At 45.6% G+C, this 14,671-nt stretch overlaps 1 protein-coding gene across 1 annotated transcript; it reads right to left on the bottom strand.

Annotated features, from left to right (window-relative positions):
* Window positions 1-657: 657 nt before the first annotated feature.
* On the bottom strand, window positions 658-6,390 carry CRYBA1 (crystallin beta A1). Its single transcript, XM_049635346.1, has 6 exons — window positions 6,360-6,390; window positions 4,694-4,758; window positions 3,634-3,752; window positions 2,283-2,424; window positions 1,226-1,368; window positions 658-805 (listed from the first exon to the last, which is right to left on the bottom strand). The coding sequence occupies exons 1-6, from the start codon at window positions 6,388-6,390 to the stop codon at window positions 658-660; spliced, it is 648 nt and encodes a 215-aa protein (XP_049491303.1).
* Window positions 6,391-14,671: the final 8,281 nt, after the last annotated feature.

Genomic DNA, 14,671 nt, shown 5'->3' with positions numbered 1-14,671 from the left:
TGTACCATGACCGTATGTCATGGCTTTAAAACAAATCATACAGGTTATCAAAGTGCTTAGAATTGGTGTATTTACTGAAAAATCAGCTGTGAGAACAGCTGTCCTGGTTTTTTTGCATGCCATTGAGCCGTATGTTCTAATCGAAATAAGCCAAAATTGAGCTCAGCAATTAAGCAACTAGAATACGTTGCCAAGATTCTGGGTTTATTTGTAACTTTATGTAGAAATATATGGCAATGCCTACTTGAAAAACTTCCTGAGTTTGTTTAGCATTGATTTGTCACAAGTTGAAAAAAATCAATGCTGACACCAACATACTAGAGTAGCTAATGAGAAGAGACGTGAGAACATTTACAAGTGTGTCTGTCACTATGTAGACTGATAGACTTCATATGTTTTTATGTTCTTTGAGTTAGGATAATTGTATCTGGTCTGGTGAGTGACCTGCAAGGATACAAAAGGGAATTCGGAATTTTACCGAAGCTTGTCTTTATAAATTCTCAGCCCCACGAGCGTGATTTATATAAAAGTATGGTAGTTAGTTCAGTCTACACAGTTGTTGTTTTTAATGACATTTATTGTGGATTTCAGCAGCTAACATAAAACTCATTCTAGATTGCTTAGCAAGGTTTCTCTTACTTTGGGGCTTTTAATCCACTACTGTTGGATACGGCGAATCGATTGAATCTGGGAAGTCTGGGCGTGAGAACCCCACTCTCTCCAGTGTTTATAGTCTCCTCCGTGGTGGTCACATTCCAAGATATATTGATACCCACGGTATCCAGGGTACTGGTAGCAGACCCAGCTAGAAAATCCAAAGCACATTAGGTTATTAAAATTAGGAACCTGGTCAATACCTGGCCAGGAGCCTCTTTTCTCAACACAACTGATTGAGAATGCTTGTAGGTTAAGAAAACAAGAGGCATCCTAAATGTGCCAGGCACTGTTCATGAGCATAATATGGCTACAGATAGTTGAAAATGAACCTTGGTCATGAAAAAAACGTAAAAGAGTAGTCAGCATAAATGCTTCCACAGAGGAATATTTGAGAGGGCCAACAACTTGAAATTTGAATATCAGTAATAACTACAATGTGCCACCCATACCAATTATGATCTAATGTATGAAATCTGATAAGATGTAACCATCGATGTATTAATATTCACAAGGCTTACAGTTGCAAGAGTTACTTTGAAATGTACCCCAACCCTGTTTTTGCACTTACGCCCCACATTGTATCTTCATGGAACCAACTTCGTTGTTGAGCCAACCCATGGCTTGCAAGGAGGGGTAGTCATCACAGATCTCCCATTGGCGTCCAATGAAGTTTTCCTTCTCAAAGATGGTAATCTTCGACTCCTTATGATTCTGTAACCCAGAAATTTTTAAAAACCATTTGGCATAAGCGTTATGGCTGTCATCTTAATTCTTTAATTACCATATTTTTCAAATTCAAAACACTTCTGGTTACAGAAGGAAGTACATGATCATTGATTGTAAGAATATTGCAGGCAATATGGTGGTAAGAGTTAATCCTGCCCGATCCAGTTTAATACCATAATATTTAAAATGTACAAATAATGGGCACCTGGGTGGCTCAGTCGGTTGAGCTTCCAACTTCGGCTCGGGTCATGATCTCAAGGTACCTGAGTTTGACAATGTGGAGCCTGCTTCAGATTCTCTGTCTCCCTCTCCCTCTGCCCCTCCCCTGCTCGCACTCTCTCTCTCAAAAATAAACATTAAAAAAAAATGTACAAATAACTGATGTGATACTTTGGGACAACAAAAGACATGAAGAAAATATAATAAGAGCAGGGAAAAAAGTACTTGCAGCAAACAGCCAACCAAGGGATTAATATTCACTAATGTGAGAAAAGATCACAGGAATTAATAGAACAAGTAAGCCTGTGTGTGTATGGTGTTGGAAATAACCTAAAGTCCAGTAGGGGATATAAATACTACACAAACATTAAGGCTGAGACTATCCCGTATGAAGTACACAGGCATAACTAGCTGTCAGTTATCCTACTGCGCTGTAGAAGATCTGGGCTCTTGAGTAACCACTTCCTGCCACCCTTGCTTTTAGCTTAATGAAAATACCTCTTAGTGGGGAAAAAAACAAATGGCAAACTTGGACCAGTGTCTTCTCTTTTATACTTTTATCCTTCCTGCTGCATTTCAGCATAACTGATGAGAAGTAATACTAAATGTCAGTCCATCTGTATACCCTCTCTTACCGCGTCCCCCCAACATGCACAGAAGTGAACATTTCAGAGACTCACAGCTGAACAGATGGGGCGGAAGGACATGAGTCGCTCAATGTGGTAGGCATTACTCCCGCTCCAGGCATCCCAGCGAGGGTATTCTCCTCTCTCCAGGATAAACTGTTGCCCACAGAAGCTGGTGTGCTCATAACCAACCCAGCTGCCAAAGACAAATAGTGACGTTTGATCATGGTGTTCAGAGCCTGCGTGGCCTCAGGGAGAAGGCATCTTTTGTTTTAGGTGTCAACCGTGGGGTAAACTATCAAGCCAATTCCAATAGAGCCATACGACGAAGTGATAATATTTATCACAAGAGGTGGGGAATGAGCTTGGCAGCTGCATTAAGCAAGTTTGTAGATGGACTATTTGTTTTGGGATTCTCCACTGAAAGGGTCTACTTCACTGACCTGAGAAATGTGTATTAGCAAAGTCAGTCTCAAGTTTTATTTCCTTTCTCTCCAGGTTACCTTATTCTCTACTTGGAGCTCCAGGTTCAGGATCTAGTGACTGACTATTGCTTTGGCTCCAGCCAAACCTATTGGCTTCTTCCTAAGGAAGCAAAGGGATGAACAGGCAGCTGATGGATTACTAGTCTCTTGTTTCCTTTTAACTTTGTGGGTTTTTTCCTACCGTCACACACCTATACCTTATTTATTAAAACACCTCAGATCAATTTTGTTACTGATGATCCCTTAAAGTATTTTACTCCCTTTAAAGGGTTAACTCAATTTGGTGGTGAGCAACTTGTGGAAGCCTATCCACTGCAGAGCCAGTTTTGCTTAGGCCAAAGGACAGCCCTTTCCTCATGTTTTCAGGCTGATGGTAAAGGCCTCAACCTCCCTGCCAAGAGTCAGGAAGTAAGAGTCTAACTTGCCAAAGAAATTAATCATCAACAAGAACCTCCTAAAGACTCACTGGGAACTAATATGGCTCTCAAGTTCTGGGGTTGAGTTCCTTCGCACATAGAGAAATTAGCCAGTAGTGGCTGCCCTGGGACATGCAGGAAAGGAGTTAGCCGTAAAGAGCTTGACAGTTTCTATTTTCTGTAGACAAGAAAAACTAAAGGGTCTTGTGGCTATTCTGAGAAAATCCTAGGTAGCAGCCTATGGGCTCTGGAGGCACAGATCTAACGACTGTCACTGCCCCACCGCATGGTCTACATGTTTTTACCCCCTCTCCAATCTAGCAAGCAACTAGGAACCTCCTGTTCCTTCTAGCTTTGCGTTACTAAATTACACATGTAGTGATTTCTTTTGAGATTACTTCCATAGGGAGGCCTGTCTCCAAGAAATGGCTAGAGTCTGGGTGAACATCTTTCCACACCCCATCTGCAGAGACCACAAATAAGGACTATGGGGTCCATACTCACGCGCCACATTCCACCTTGAGAGACCGGACATTATCAAAACTGCGCTCAGAGACATTTGGGCAGGAGCTGGTGAACTCCATCCTCTTGCCCTGGAAATTCTCCTGGTCATAGATGGTTATCTGAATGGAATTGAAAGGGAAAGAGCTAGAATATGGTACCTCAGGAAGAACAGAGGCCCAGGTCAAGAGCTTAACTTCTGTCTGACCCTGTGTTTTCCATCACTAGCTATAGCCCAGGATGCCTGGTAGGGTCTTTTCCGGTATAGACAGGATAGGAAGGAATTTGAGTTAATACCATTGGTTGGTGGTGTTTACATGCCCAGGGATGTACTGTGGGGTTTTGCTTATCATAGGAATGGTTTGCCAGGGACAATAGCTAGCCCAGTGGACAGACCAAGGACTTGTGGAGTCATTCCACCATGCTTCCAAGGATTCTGGGTCCCAGGCCTTCCTGTGGATTATTTCTTATCTTCTCCAGTCACATCCTCGACAGAAATGGAAGGTGTAAAGGGAGAGTTGTGATAAACCCCTTTTATACCTTGTACTAGAACTCGGCTCTTGAACCTTGGCTAGAGGACGACCCTCAAAGCTGTGAGCTGTCCTCAGAGTTGACCCAGTTGAAGGGATGTTGAGGAAAACAGTGAAAAGCTGAGTTTCAGCCACTTCAGGAAATGGTTGCAATCAAGTTCAGGTTGGGAGTCAGGAGTCCTGGTTTGGGATCTGGTGGGATCTCTTCGTTTCTGGGCCCCCGGTTTCTCCATGGCATCATAATCCACTCTGGGCTGCTCTATTTTAAGATGATTTTAGTAGTGTGGTGGAGAGGTGACCTAGAAAACTAGGTATCATTTGGACTTCCAGGGTCATCCTTCTGTCTAAATGGGGTATCCTGAAAGATCCATCCTGAGACAGCATCTCAACGGTGGGTAGACCCTTCCCCTAAAACTGGCATTTTATTGGTCGGTCATTGTTGCGTGGGAAAAACACAGCCCTGCTCTGTGGCAGGATCTCATACTCTGCTCTGTGGAACTACTCAATATTCCATGTGATGGCAGGGAGCTTACCTTCCATGGCCCCACGGACCCCGGCATGGGGTTTGTTTGAGCCATCTTGGTGGTTGGAAGGGCTTCTGGAAGACAAAACACATATCAGTGACTTGGCCTCATGGGGAGAGGATGAGGTGATAGAGCACAGGAAAAGGAAAGGGGGCATCAGGTCCAACAGATAGACTTTGGTTAGGATCCTGGCTCTGCCTCTCACTAGTTGTTTTCCATCAGTAAAGCTTCTGTGTGCAGTTATTGAAATGATTAGCAGTAATACAGGTGAAACACCGCACAGGTGACATGACCTCTTGATTAGTGTGGCTGTCGCCCTCTTGCCTGCCTCCAGGAACCCCCCTATGGGGGGCAGCATTGCCTAGGTCTCAAGCACCCCAGTATAAACTCCTTGGCAAGCATCTAGACCAGACCCTCATATTACCAATGTGTGGTCCCCTCCCACCTGGCTCCACACAGCCTCCAGCCAACCAGCCAAGCATGACCAGGCCACCATTCCCTCCCTCCATCTCTGTCTTCTAGGCCTCCCTGGCCTTGGCCTGGCCTCCTCAGAGAGACATTGCTGCTTTTCCAGCCTGTGGTGAATTGCTTTCTTTCCTGATTTCTGGCACTCATAAGAGTACCGACCTTTCTATCGAATGTGTCCTGGGTGAACATCTCAATGGCAGGGTCTGGGTCTCCTCTGACTGATCGATGTGGCACCGTGCTGAGCCCCAAGTCCGGGCAGTACGGGGTTGTGGGGGAGGATGGGTGGCATCGGAAAAGACTTATTGAGGGGCGCCTGGGTGGCTCAGTCAATTGAGCGTCTGACTTCAGTTCAGGTCATGATCTCGGGGTTTGTGAGTTCGAGCCCCACATCGGGCTGTCTGCTCTCAGTGCAGAGCCGGCTTGGGATCTTCTGTCTCCCTCTCTCTCTGCCCCTCCCCGGCGCATGCTGTCTTTCCCTTTCTCTCTCTCACTCAAAAATAAATAAACACTTAAAAAAAAAGAAAAAGACTTACCGAAGGAAAGTGAGCAAGAAAAGGGGGGTAATGATAGCCAACAGTGGCTCACTCTATGCCAGGCTCTGTTCTAAATGCTTAATATGCATGAATACATTTGAGCTTTGCACCAGGCCTATGAGGGAGGTACTATCATTATCCCCATTTTACAGATGAGGATACTGAGGCTCATAGAGGTTAGGTCGACAGAAAAGATGGTAGGAAGTGTAAAAGGAAGGAAAGCTAGGAGGGAGGGGAGGAGGGAACGAGACAGGCAGGTTTCATGGCTCAGAACAGCCATTCATGGCCCTTCTTTGGGGCCAGTGTTAGGCCCAGGGACTGATGCATGTAAACTCTGTGATCTATCTTTCCATTCTGAACCTCTGAGTAAGTATTTCCCAGCTCCTGCCCCCCATGGCTTCTCCCTGTGCCTCAGGAAGCTGCTCATTTCTTGGAGCCCCATGCCCCCTCCCAGCCATAACTGCTAGGCCAGTGGTTATTGCCACATAAATGGCACTTGCCACTCCTCTTGGGGTGGCGAGAGCAGGCTGCCTCCCCACTCCCCGTGTTCCCTACTCTCCTCTAGCCATCCTCCGAGGCTCTGACCACAAGACAGAAAAAGCAGGGCCCCTCCTGGGCATGTCTCTGCAGGGGAAGGAATGGAAGGGCCAGGACACCTGCAGGACCTTACTCACCCAGCTCCTGCTGCACAGTCTGGGTCTCCATCTGGTGCCACTTCCTCTGCGGCCCTGCCCTTTATAGCCCTGTGGCCGATGGCCTCTGGCCCTGTCAGCACTCTGCTTTCCCTCTGCTTTTGTTCCCCCTGATCCCCAGAGCTTTGGTGCTTCAGCCTGCTGGGCAGGCATCCCTCAGGCTTTTGTTTAAACTGGGGAAACAGAAATCCAGAGAGGCCCTGCTGCTGAGGGCAAGGCTGGGGGCTGCAGACCTTGGCTGCCGTGGTCTTGATCTCAGAACAGCTGTGAGGTGAGGACAGGCCCCCATGTGAGTGCTTGTCCCCTACCCCTCTCCAGGCTCCTCACGCTACCCTGGGAGCTTCCTAAGACCCATGTCGTACCTGACACATCAAAATGCACCTCACTTCCCATACCGGATATACATTTTTATTGTTAAAAAATAGGAAAGGACTATAACAGTTCTGAACTTCATTAAGACAAAGAAAAGAAGGTTCACTGTGTTCTCAGGAATCTTTCTTATACTATATCTATACATAAATATGTAAGAGCTGGATTCAGTTATGGTTGACTCGTAGACAGGAATCTCTCCATAGCTATTTTATTAAATATTCATTTTAATTTTGCGCTCTTGTTTTAAAAATTTGGAGCCAGTAAATCTTTCTGGGCTGTGACTATATTGTTTCAGGACCTTGGAAACCTCACAGGCCCGAGGTACTATGCCTATAATATCCTAAAGATTCAAATGATTTCTCTCTGGAAGTTCGGGGTATTTGGTGAGATTAGTGTAGGAGAATCATTGGCTTCCCCAGAAGCCCTGAGGGGAGGATGTGTGGCTCAAATAACAGAGCTTCTCTGAGGAGCAGAGGCTTGCAGTGGGTGAGGAGGGCTTTGAGGCAGGCAGACACAGGTTCAAATCCCAGCTCTGTTGGCTAGGTGGTTCTGGGCAAAGTCACTCAGTGTCTCTCAACCCCCCAAAAGGAGATAGTATCTACCTGACACGTTATGGGGTTATTATTGCTTATTACTCTGCTCTCTTTCTGGTGACAGATACTGGAGAAAAATTCCATGGCATCTTGGAGAGAGGAAGAACCTCTTCCCAGTAAAGTTCTCCCAGTCCCTCTGCCAATCTCTCTAGTCTGTGACTCAAGGTTCTTTGGAGCCGCTTTATCTTAGAACCAAAAACCAGGGAACGAGTTCTGATATATACACAAGTATGTGCAGATTTGGGCAGAACATTTCAAACATATAGGTCTGATGCTAAACACAATGTGCCACCCTGAATGTTTCTGCTGCTGGATTAATTGGTGATGTCTGGATCAGTGGCTGGCAAGGGACAGAGTTGACTTGGGGATCATGGTAGGTTCTGGTCAGCTGGTGACCATGCAAGGGCTTATGGAACCCACTGTCCATGGCTGGTGGTCCTTCCTCACTTTTCCTTCTCTTCCTCCGTGGAATTGGGGTCTTAGGGAAATACCTATTTGGTCATCTGTTCATTCATTCATTCATTCATTCATTCCCTACCCCCTGGACTGGCTTAGGGACCCTGCAGTGGTCCCTCATGCACCCTGTACTTCTCTAAGTATTGCATTGATAATGCTGTAGGAATTACTTTAGAAACTAGAAATATGGGGCTCCAAGGAGGGAAACTGAGGCACTCAGGGCTCAAGTAGAGGACAAAACTTTTCACAGTATATTTTTCTGTACTTCTTGGGTTTTGAACAATGTGGACACAATTTCTATTAAGATAATTAAAGCTATTTTTGAAAATAAAAAAGCTGATTGTTTAAGTATCTGCTTCTTCTATTAGACTTCATGCTCTATGAGGGCAGGGGCTTCATCCGTCTTGTTTGTCTTTGTATCTTTAGTTCTGGGCATAACTCGTAGCTCAATAAATACATTTTGAGTGATTGGATAAATAAATGAATGACATCCTCTGATGAGGTTTTGCAACTCTGGAGGCACAGAGGTAACTCTGATATAGTCCTTACCCGAGCGACAAACGACCTGCATATGTTGTCTTTGTGCTTCATCTCAGCACCTCAATGTGGGAGTTTTACACCCTATTTAAGTGTTAGTATAATGAAGACTGATTGAGCCCGCTTTTAATTTTTACAGAAAAGTGGGCTTTTATGTTTGGTCGAGAAGCTCAAACCCACACGCACAAAACTATCATGTGTGTATGGAAGGGGGATCAGGGTTACTGTGCAAACAGTTTACAAAGATCCATTCAATATTCTTGGAGTCATGAGCAGCCCTAGCCTGTCTTCTCTCTGCTTTCCTCAACTACCTGAAATCCGAGAAAGCTGGAGAAGAATTACCAGGAATCCAACTAACTGCTATGCTTTCCAAATATCACCGTATTATGATTTTTAACCACGTTCTAGAGAATTCTCCCTCTGGCATTGCTTGGCACTGTGGCTTCACATGCCCCATGATGGTTACAGCATGGACACTTTGGCCCCCACCACCATCTCTTTCCAGGAAAGTCAGGGAAGAGCCACTCCAGGAGTGGAAATGAGGGAGCACTTAGTTTGTAAGTCTTTCTCCCAAGCTGGGATTGGGTCTCTCCTATTCATCTTTTTTTTTTTTTTTTTTTAAGTCTATGTATTTGAGAGAGAGTGAGTGTGAGCAGGGGAGGAGCAGAGAGGGAGGGACAGAGAGAATCCCAAGCAGGGTCCATGCTGTCAGCACAGAGCCTGACATGGGGTTTGATCCCACGAACTGTGAGATCATGACCTGAGCTGAAATCAAGAGTCAGACGTCAAACTGACCGAACCACCCAGGCGCCCCTCTCCTGTTCATCCTTAATAATAACCGCAGTTTACCGAGCATTTACTGTGAACCAGATAGCACCTCCCTTTTCTTCGCAATAACCCATGAAGCAGATTATTATAATACCCATTTTACCGACGAGTTTACTGAGGTTCTGAGGGGCCACGTTCTGGCCCAGGGAGCCCAGCAGCTTTTTGAATGCATGTCTGTCTGACTCCAAAGACCATATTCCTTCCTCTGGGCAGCCCTGTATCTCTGGCCTACAGTAGGATGATACTACCTATCTGACTCACTGCTGTCAGACGGAGGTAGATGTAAGTTTCAGGGCAGTGTTAGGGATTCAGCTCAATAAATGGCATCTACGTTATTGATTGTTCCAAAGCAGATACCGTCTCGTGCCAGATTCTCATAGAGACAAGTGGGACCAAGCTGCAAAGATCTTAGAAAAATTTATCCGATAAAAAAAGGCTTTCTTTGAATTTGGAAAAGCCCACATTCATTCAGTTTTTCTTTTTTCCCACTAGTTTTCTTTATTTGATATTAGCAGTACAGTCCGTCAAATCCTCTGAGGGCACCGCTGATCTACGGTGGCCGTGGATTGTGAACTCTGTTCTCAGCCCACATACTCCTTGCACGAGCTGGTGGGGAAATGGAGGAACGGGCTGTCGATTTGGAGGTGATGATGGCCCTTGGGGGGAACGAGGCAGCCCCCCTGCGTGTCACCTGGTCAGTTTGAACTTTGAGCTCCTCAAGACTAGGGCTACTTGCCAAGCACAGTAGATGCTCAGGAGAATCTTACGGATGGCTTGGCCCCCTGGCCTTCCCTCTAGGCCCAGGGAGCCTCACAGGATGAGGCCCAGTGCAGGAGGGGTGAGGTCATGGGGCCCGGGCAGCCCCTGGACTCAGCACTTTGTGGCAAGAGCATAATGGGGCTGACCAGGCGGCTGAGCAGCACTTCTGTTGTTTGGGAATAAGCAGGATGGGTACAAAGCAAAGGGCCCAGTCAGCGTTCGGCCAGCACCTACCTCCCCCACAAGGGGCTGCTTCTGGGGGACCTGTTTTACCCCAGCCCCAGCAGGAGAGCCAGGGCCTGGCTGGGCCTGGGAAGGCCCAAGTGCTGGGAGAGAACTCGGGGACATCCTGAGCCTCCAATTCTTTCCGAGCCCTTGCTTTGGGCATCCGTTCCTCTGCGGCCAGGAGTAAAAGACACCCACCTGCTCGGGATGCTGTTGTCCTGAGGGCCAGGGCGTGGAGCTGGCTTGACGGCCTTTCAGTTCCGTTCAGTCTCGCTCAAGTTCTGGAGGCTGCAGGTTAAGTCTTTTCCTCTCAACTGAAACCCTACAACACGTAGAAAATATGTACGAGGATGGGCCTCATCCTGCTGGGTGATGCCTAGCCCCCCTGTTCACCACAGCCCAGTGGTCCAACCCTGTCCCATTGAGGGTGGCCAGATTTAGCAAATCAAAGTATAGGATGCCCAGTTAAACATGAATTCCAGAGAAGCAGTGAATATTTTGGAGTATAAATAGGTTCCGAACATTTTTTAAAAATGTTAATTTATTTCTGAGAGAGACACGGAGCATGAGCGAGGGAGGGGCAGAGAGAGGGAGACACAGAATCTGAAGCAGGCTCCAGGCTCTGAGTTGTCAGCACAGAGCCCGACACGGGGCTTGAACCCACGAACTGTGAGATCATGACCTGAGCCAAAGTCAGAGTCTTAAGTGACTGAGCCACCCAGGTGCCCCGAACATTTTTTTAATACTAAAAGTTATTTGTTGTTTATCTGAAATTCAAATTTAACCAGACGTCCTGCATTTTATCTACCAAACCTAGTCTCCTTCCACCTTTGTCTGGAGCACCCCTCTGCCTCTCTGTGTCTCTTTCGTTCTCTGGAGAAGACAGTCAGCGCAAAATCTCACTGTCTTCAGGGAGCCTTCCTTGACATCCCCCAGACCCACATCTCATAACAAAGAGGAGAATGGAAGAAAATATGTCTTTAAGTGTTTTCCCAAATGTTATCTTTTTTCTTTTTTTAAAGCTTATTTATTTTGAGAGAGAGAGAGAAAGAGCATGAGCGGGGAGGGGCAGAGAGAGAGGAGAGAGAGAAAATCCCAAGCGGGCTGTCTAACTGACAGCACAGAGCCCGACATGGGGCTCGATCCCATGAACCATGAGACCATGACCTGAGCTGAAATCAAGAGGGGGACGCTCAACTGAGTCACCCAGGCCCCTCTTTCCAAATGTTATCTTATTTAATCTTCCCAAATAACCCTGTGAGATATGCTCAACTATTTTTATAATAGAAAAAACAGACTCAGAGAGGTCATGTTTCTTACCCAAGGTCACATAGCTAGGAGGTGGCTCAGCCAGATTCAAACTCAATTCTCTTTGGTACCAAAATCTATACTCTTTACCATGTTGCTCTTACCATGTTACCTTTCACTTGTGTGAACAAGCATGGCTCATGGGGAAGAGCCACAGAAGCAACTTTATTTCCATCTCCTCTGTTCCTGTACGTTCCTTCAGCGGCACAAGTTTCCCTCCCCTGTCCTGGATGTAAACTTGGGCAGTCTCATGAATTTTCTGGTCACTTTTAGGTAAGAAAAACATGGATGGTTACTTTCAATCACCAAAGACAGTCTTGATTTTCAACTAGAATATTCCGTCCACCGCGGTAACCAAAACTTTAATCTCCTTTCAGAAGAAAGTCTTCTCTCTGCCACCCTAGCTAGGACCTGCTTTAGGCAGAAAGCCTACAACAAGGGAAAGTACACTCTTTTTCTTCTTCCACTTACGCACTGGTTTCTGATCCTCTCAGGGTTAGAGGGAATGGGAGAGGAAGAACAGGACACTTCTTCCTTGATGGTCCTGGGGTAAGATGGCTTCACATTCCGTACCCGGAAACTCTTCAAAGCTGCCTGTCTGGTGGGCACGTAGTGGTTCTTGGGAGGGACCCCACCTGTAGTAGCCTTGACCTAGGTCTATGCATCTCCACTACGGCCCTAGATCCACTCTGACAAGGACTCATTGATCCTCCAGGACTTCTATCAGACTAAATCTGCTCCGGCCCCATGCCAGATCTTTGTGAGGCATGACCCACCTTTGGGCCACGCCAAACACTTGTGCGTACTCTGCCTGGGAAAATTCTGGTGTGTAGGTGGATTCGTATTCAGCCTTCCCTGCTTTGTCTCATCCCTCAGTGGTTGTCCAGCCCAACGTCTAACCATTGGATTTTGAACTGGAGGGACACACAGCAAGCTTTCCAAGTGGATCTTGGAGCCTTCTCCTTTTCTTGAGGTGAAACTCTTTGACTCCTTCCCCTGAAGGGTGGTGGGGTTCACAGCACAGCTTACTCCCAACATTGTCTCCAAGTTCTGTCTCTAATCTCTCCGACTCTATACATCCTCACGGTAAAAAGGGAGGGCTAAGAGCCACCAAATCAGTTCTCAAACACCTTCAAAATTTCTGCGGAGTGGTCTGTCTCATAACTGTCACATATGACTACTACTTTAACATCTCAGCCCAAGTGTCCACATCTGTGCATTCTGTTCTGTGCTCTCCTCATGCTGTTCGCCCACCTGTACTCCCTTTCCTCCCAGCGGGACATCTTACATCCTGTTTCATCAGCCATGACCTTTCTTCACTTCCTGCCCCTGGAACCTGCAGTACCTATAACACCACTATTTCCATAGCTCTCACCTCTTCACTACCCGCCCCGGCTGCTCACTGCTTCCTGTCCCGGGTAGCATACTTTCACCCTTCTTAAGGACTTCATGTAGTCAATTAGTCCCTTCTTGTCTATAGTATTTTTTTTAATTAAAAAAATTTTTTTTAATGTTTATTATTTGAGAGAGAGACAGACAGCATGAATAGGGGAGGGGCAGAGAGAGAAAGAGAAGGAGATGCAAAATCCGAAGCAGGCTCCAGGCTCTGAGCTGCCAGCACAGAGCCCAACGTGGGGCTCGAACCCACAGACCGCGAGATCATGACCTCAGCTGAAGTCAGCTGCTTAACCGACTGAACCACCCAGGCACCCCTATAGTATTTTATTTATTTTTATTTTTTAAATTTATCTTTCTTTTAAAGTTTATTTATTTTAAGAGAGACAGAGAGAGAGCATGAGTAGGGGAGGGGCAGAGAGAGAGAGAGAATCCCAAGCAGGCTCTGCACTGTCAGCACAGAGCCCCACACGGGGCTCGAACTCACAAACTGTAAGATCATAACCTGAACCGAAATCAAGAGTTGGATGCTTAACCAACTGAGCCATCCAGGCACCCCTATAGTATTTTAAAAAGTAACTTCTATATTTTATTATAGAAGTATATGTAACTTAAGAAGTCATATATTAATAAAAGATATATAATACATGTTTGTTTGTTTTTTACAAACTCACAAGCCCTACTCCCCAGAGGCTCTCATTGTCAACTCTTTTAGTTTTTCTTTTGGTATTCATTGATTTTAGATGTTATATACAGATTTCCTACATTGGCAGAGAGGATTTTAGCTCTTTTCCCCTCCCCATCCTTCTATAGATATATTACAAATTCTGCTTGCATCCACATTCCGTGAATCTGTTTCTGTGACTTTGTAGATGTTGTTTAGTACTGGACCAAGTAATGCATGATAACGTTTTCTTTTTGAACCGTGTTTTGCTTTTCCGTTTTTTCATAGATTCAATTTTCCAGCATCTTCATGAAATACCTCTTAATACAATATTCTGCTCAACCCTGTCAGATAATCAACTGGCTCCATCTCTTCCCCTGGAAGCCTCTGTTGTCCTGCTCCAGTATGAAGAGCTTTCTTTCTTCTTCTTCTTCTTCTTCTTCTTCTTCTTCTTCTTCTTCTTCTTTTAATGTTTTATTTATTTATTTATTTATTTATTTATTTATTTTGAGAGAGAGAACATAAGCAGGGGAGGGGCAGAGAGAGAGGGACAGAGGATCCAAAGCGGGCTCTGTGCTGACAGGCTAACAGCAGCAAGCCCGATGTGGGGCTTGAGCTCACAAACCGTGAGATCATGACCAGAGCTGAAGTTGGACTCTCAACCGACTGAGCCACCCAGGTGCCCCAAGAAATTTCTTTCTATGCTACTGCACAGGTACTGCCCAGAGACTTCTCTTGGCAAACATGCTGGGAATTTCCTGTGCTGTGCTCTGGGATTGAATTCTGTATCTTTCTCTCTCATAGATTACTTTTTGTTTTTTTTGTTTTGTTTTGTTTTGTTTTCATTTTTTTTTAGGTAAGCTCCACGCCCAACTTGAACTCATGACCCTAGATCTAGAGGCTCATGCTCTACCAATGGAGCCAGATGGGCAAACCTCATGGTTTACCTTTTTGAGTGGGTAAAGCACATTCACCAATATCATTCTGAGAAATGATGAACGTTTTAAGATCAAAATGTCTAAAACTGTATTTTTATATAGTCACATTTGGTTGAATGTTGGAGTATTAGTTCTCTATAAATTGAGAGGGCATTTCCCCTTTGTCTTTTATGTGTGATGCCATTTTTTTTTTTTAGTTTACTTATTTATTTTGAGACA

The sequence above is a fragment of the Panthera uncia genome, chromosome E1, assembly GCF_023721935.1.
Source record: "Panthera uncia isolate 11264 chromosome E1, Puncia_PCG_1.0, whole genome shotgun sequence".
Classification (NCBI taxonomy): domain Eukaryota; kingdom Metazoa; phylum Chordata; class Mammalia; order Carnivora; family Felidae; genus Panthera; species Panthera uncia.
The sequence above is the reverse complement of the archived record's forward strand: the minus strand, read 5'-3'. Positions and strand labels throughout refer to the sequence as shown.

Bases quoted from the DNA above. Each gene is read 5' to 3' on its own strand.
- CRYBA1 (XM_049635346.1), bottom strand. From the start codon at position 6,390: ATGGAGACCCAGACTGTGCAGCAGGAGCTGG. The intron at 3,753-4,693 runs GTAAGCTCCCTG...AATTCCATTCAG, and splicing joins GGTCCGTGGGGCCATGGAAG to ATAACCATCTATGACCAGGA. The intron at 2,425-3,633 runs GTGAGTATGGAC...TGTCTTTGGCAG, and splicing joins CTCAAGGTGGAATGTGGCGC to CTGGGTTGGTTATGAGCACA.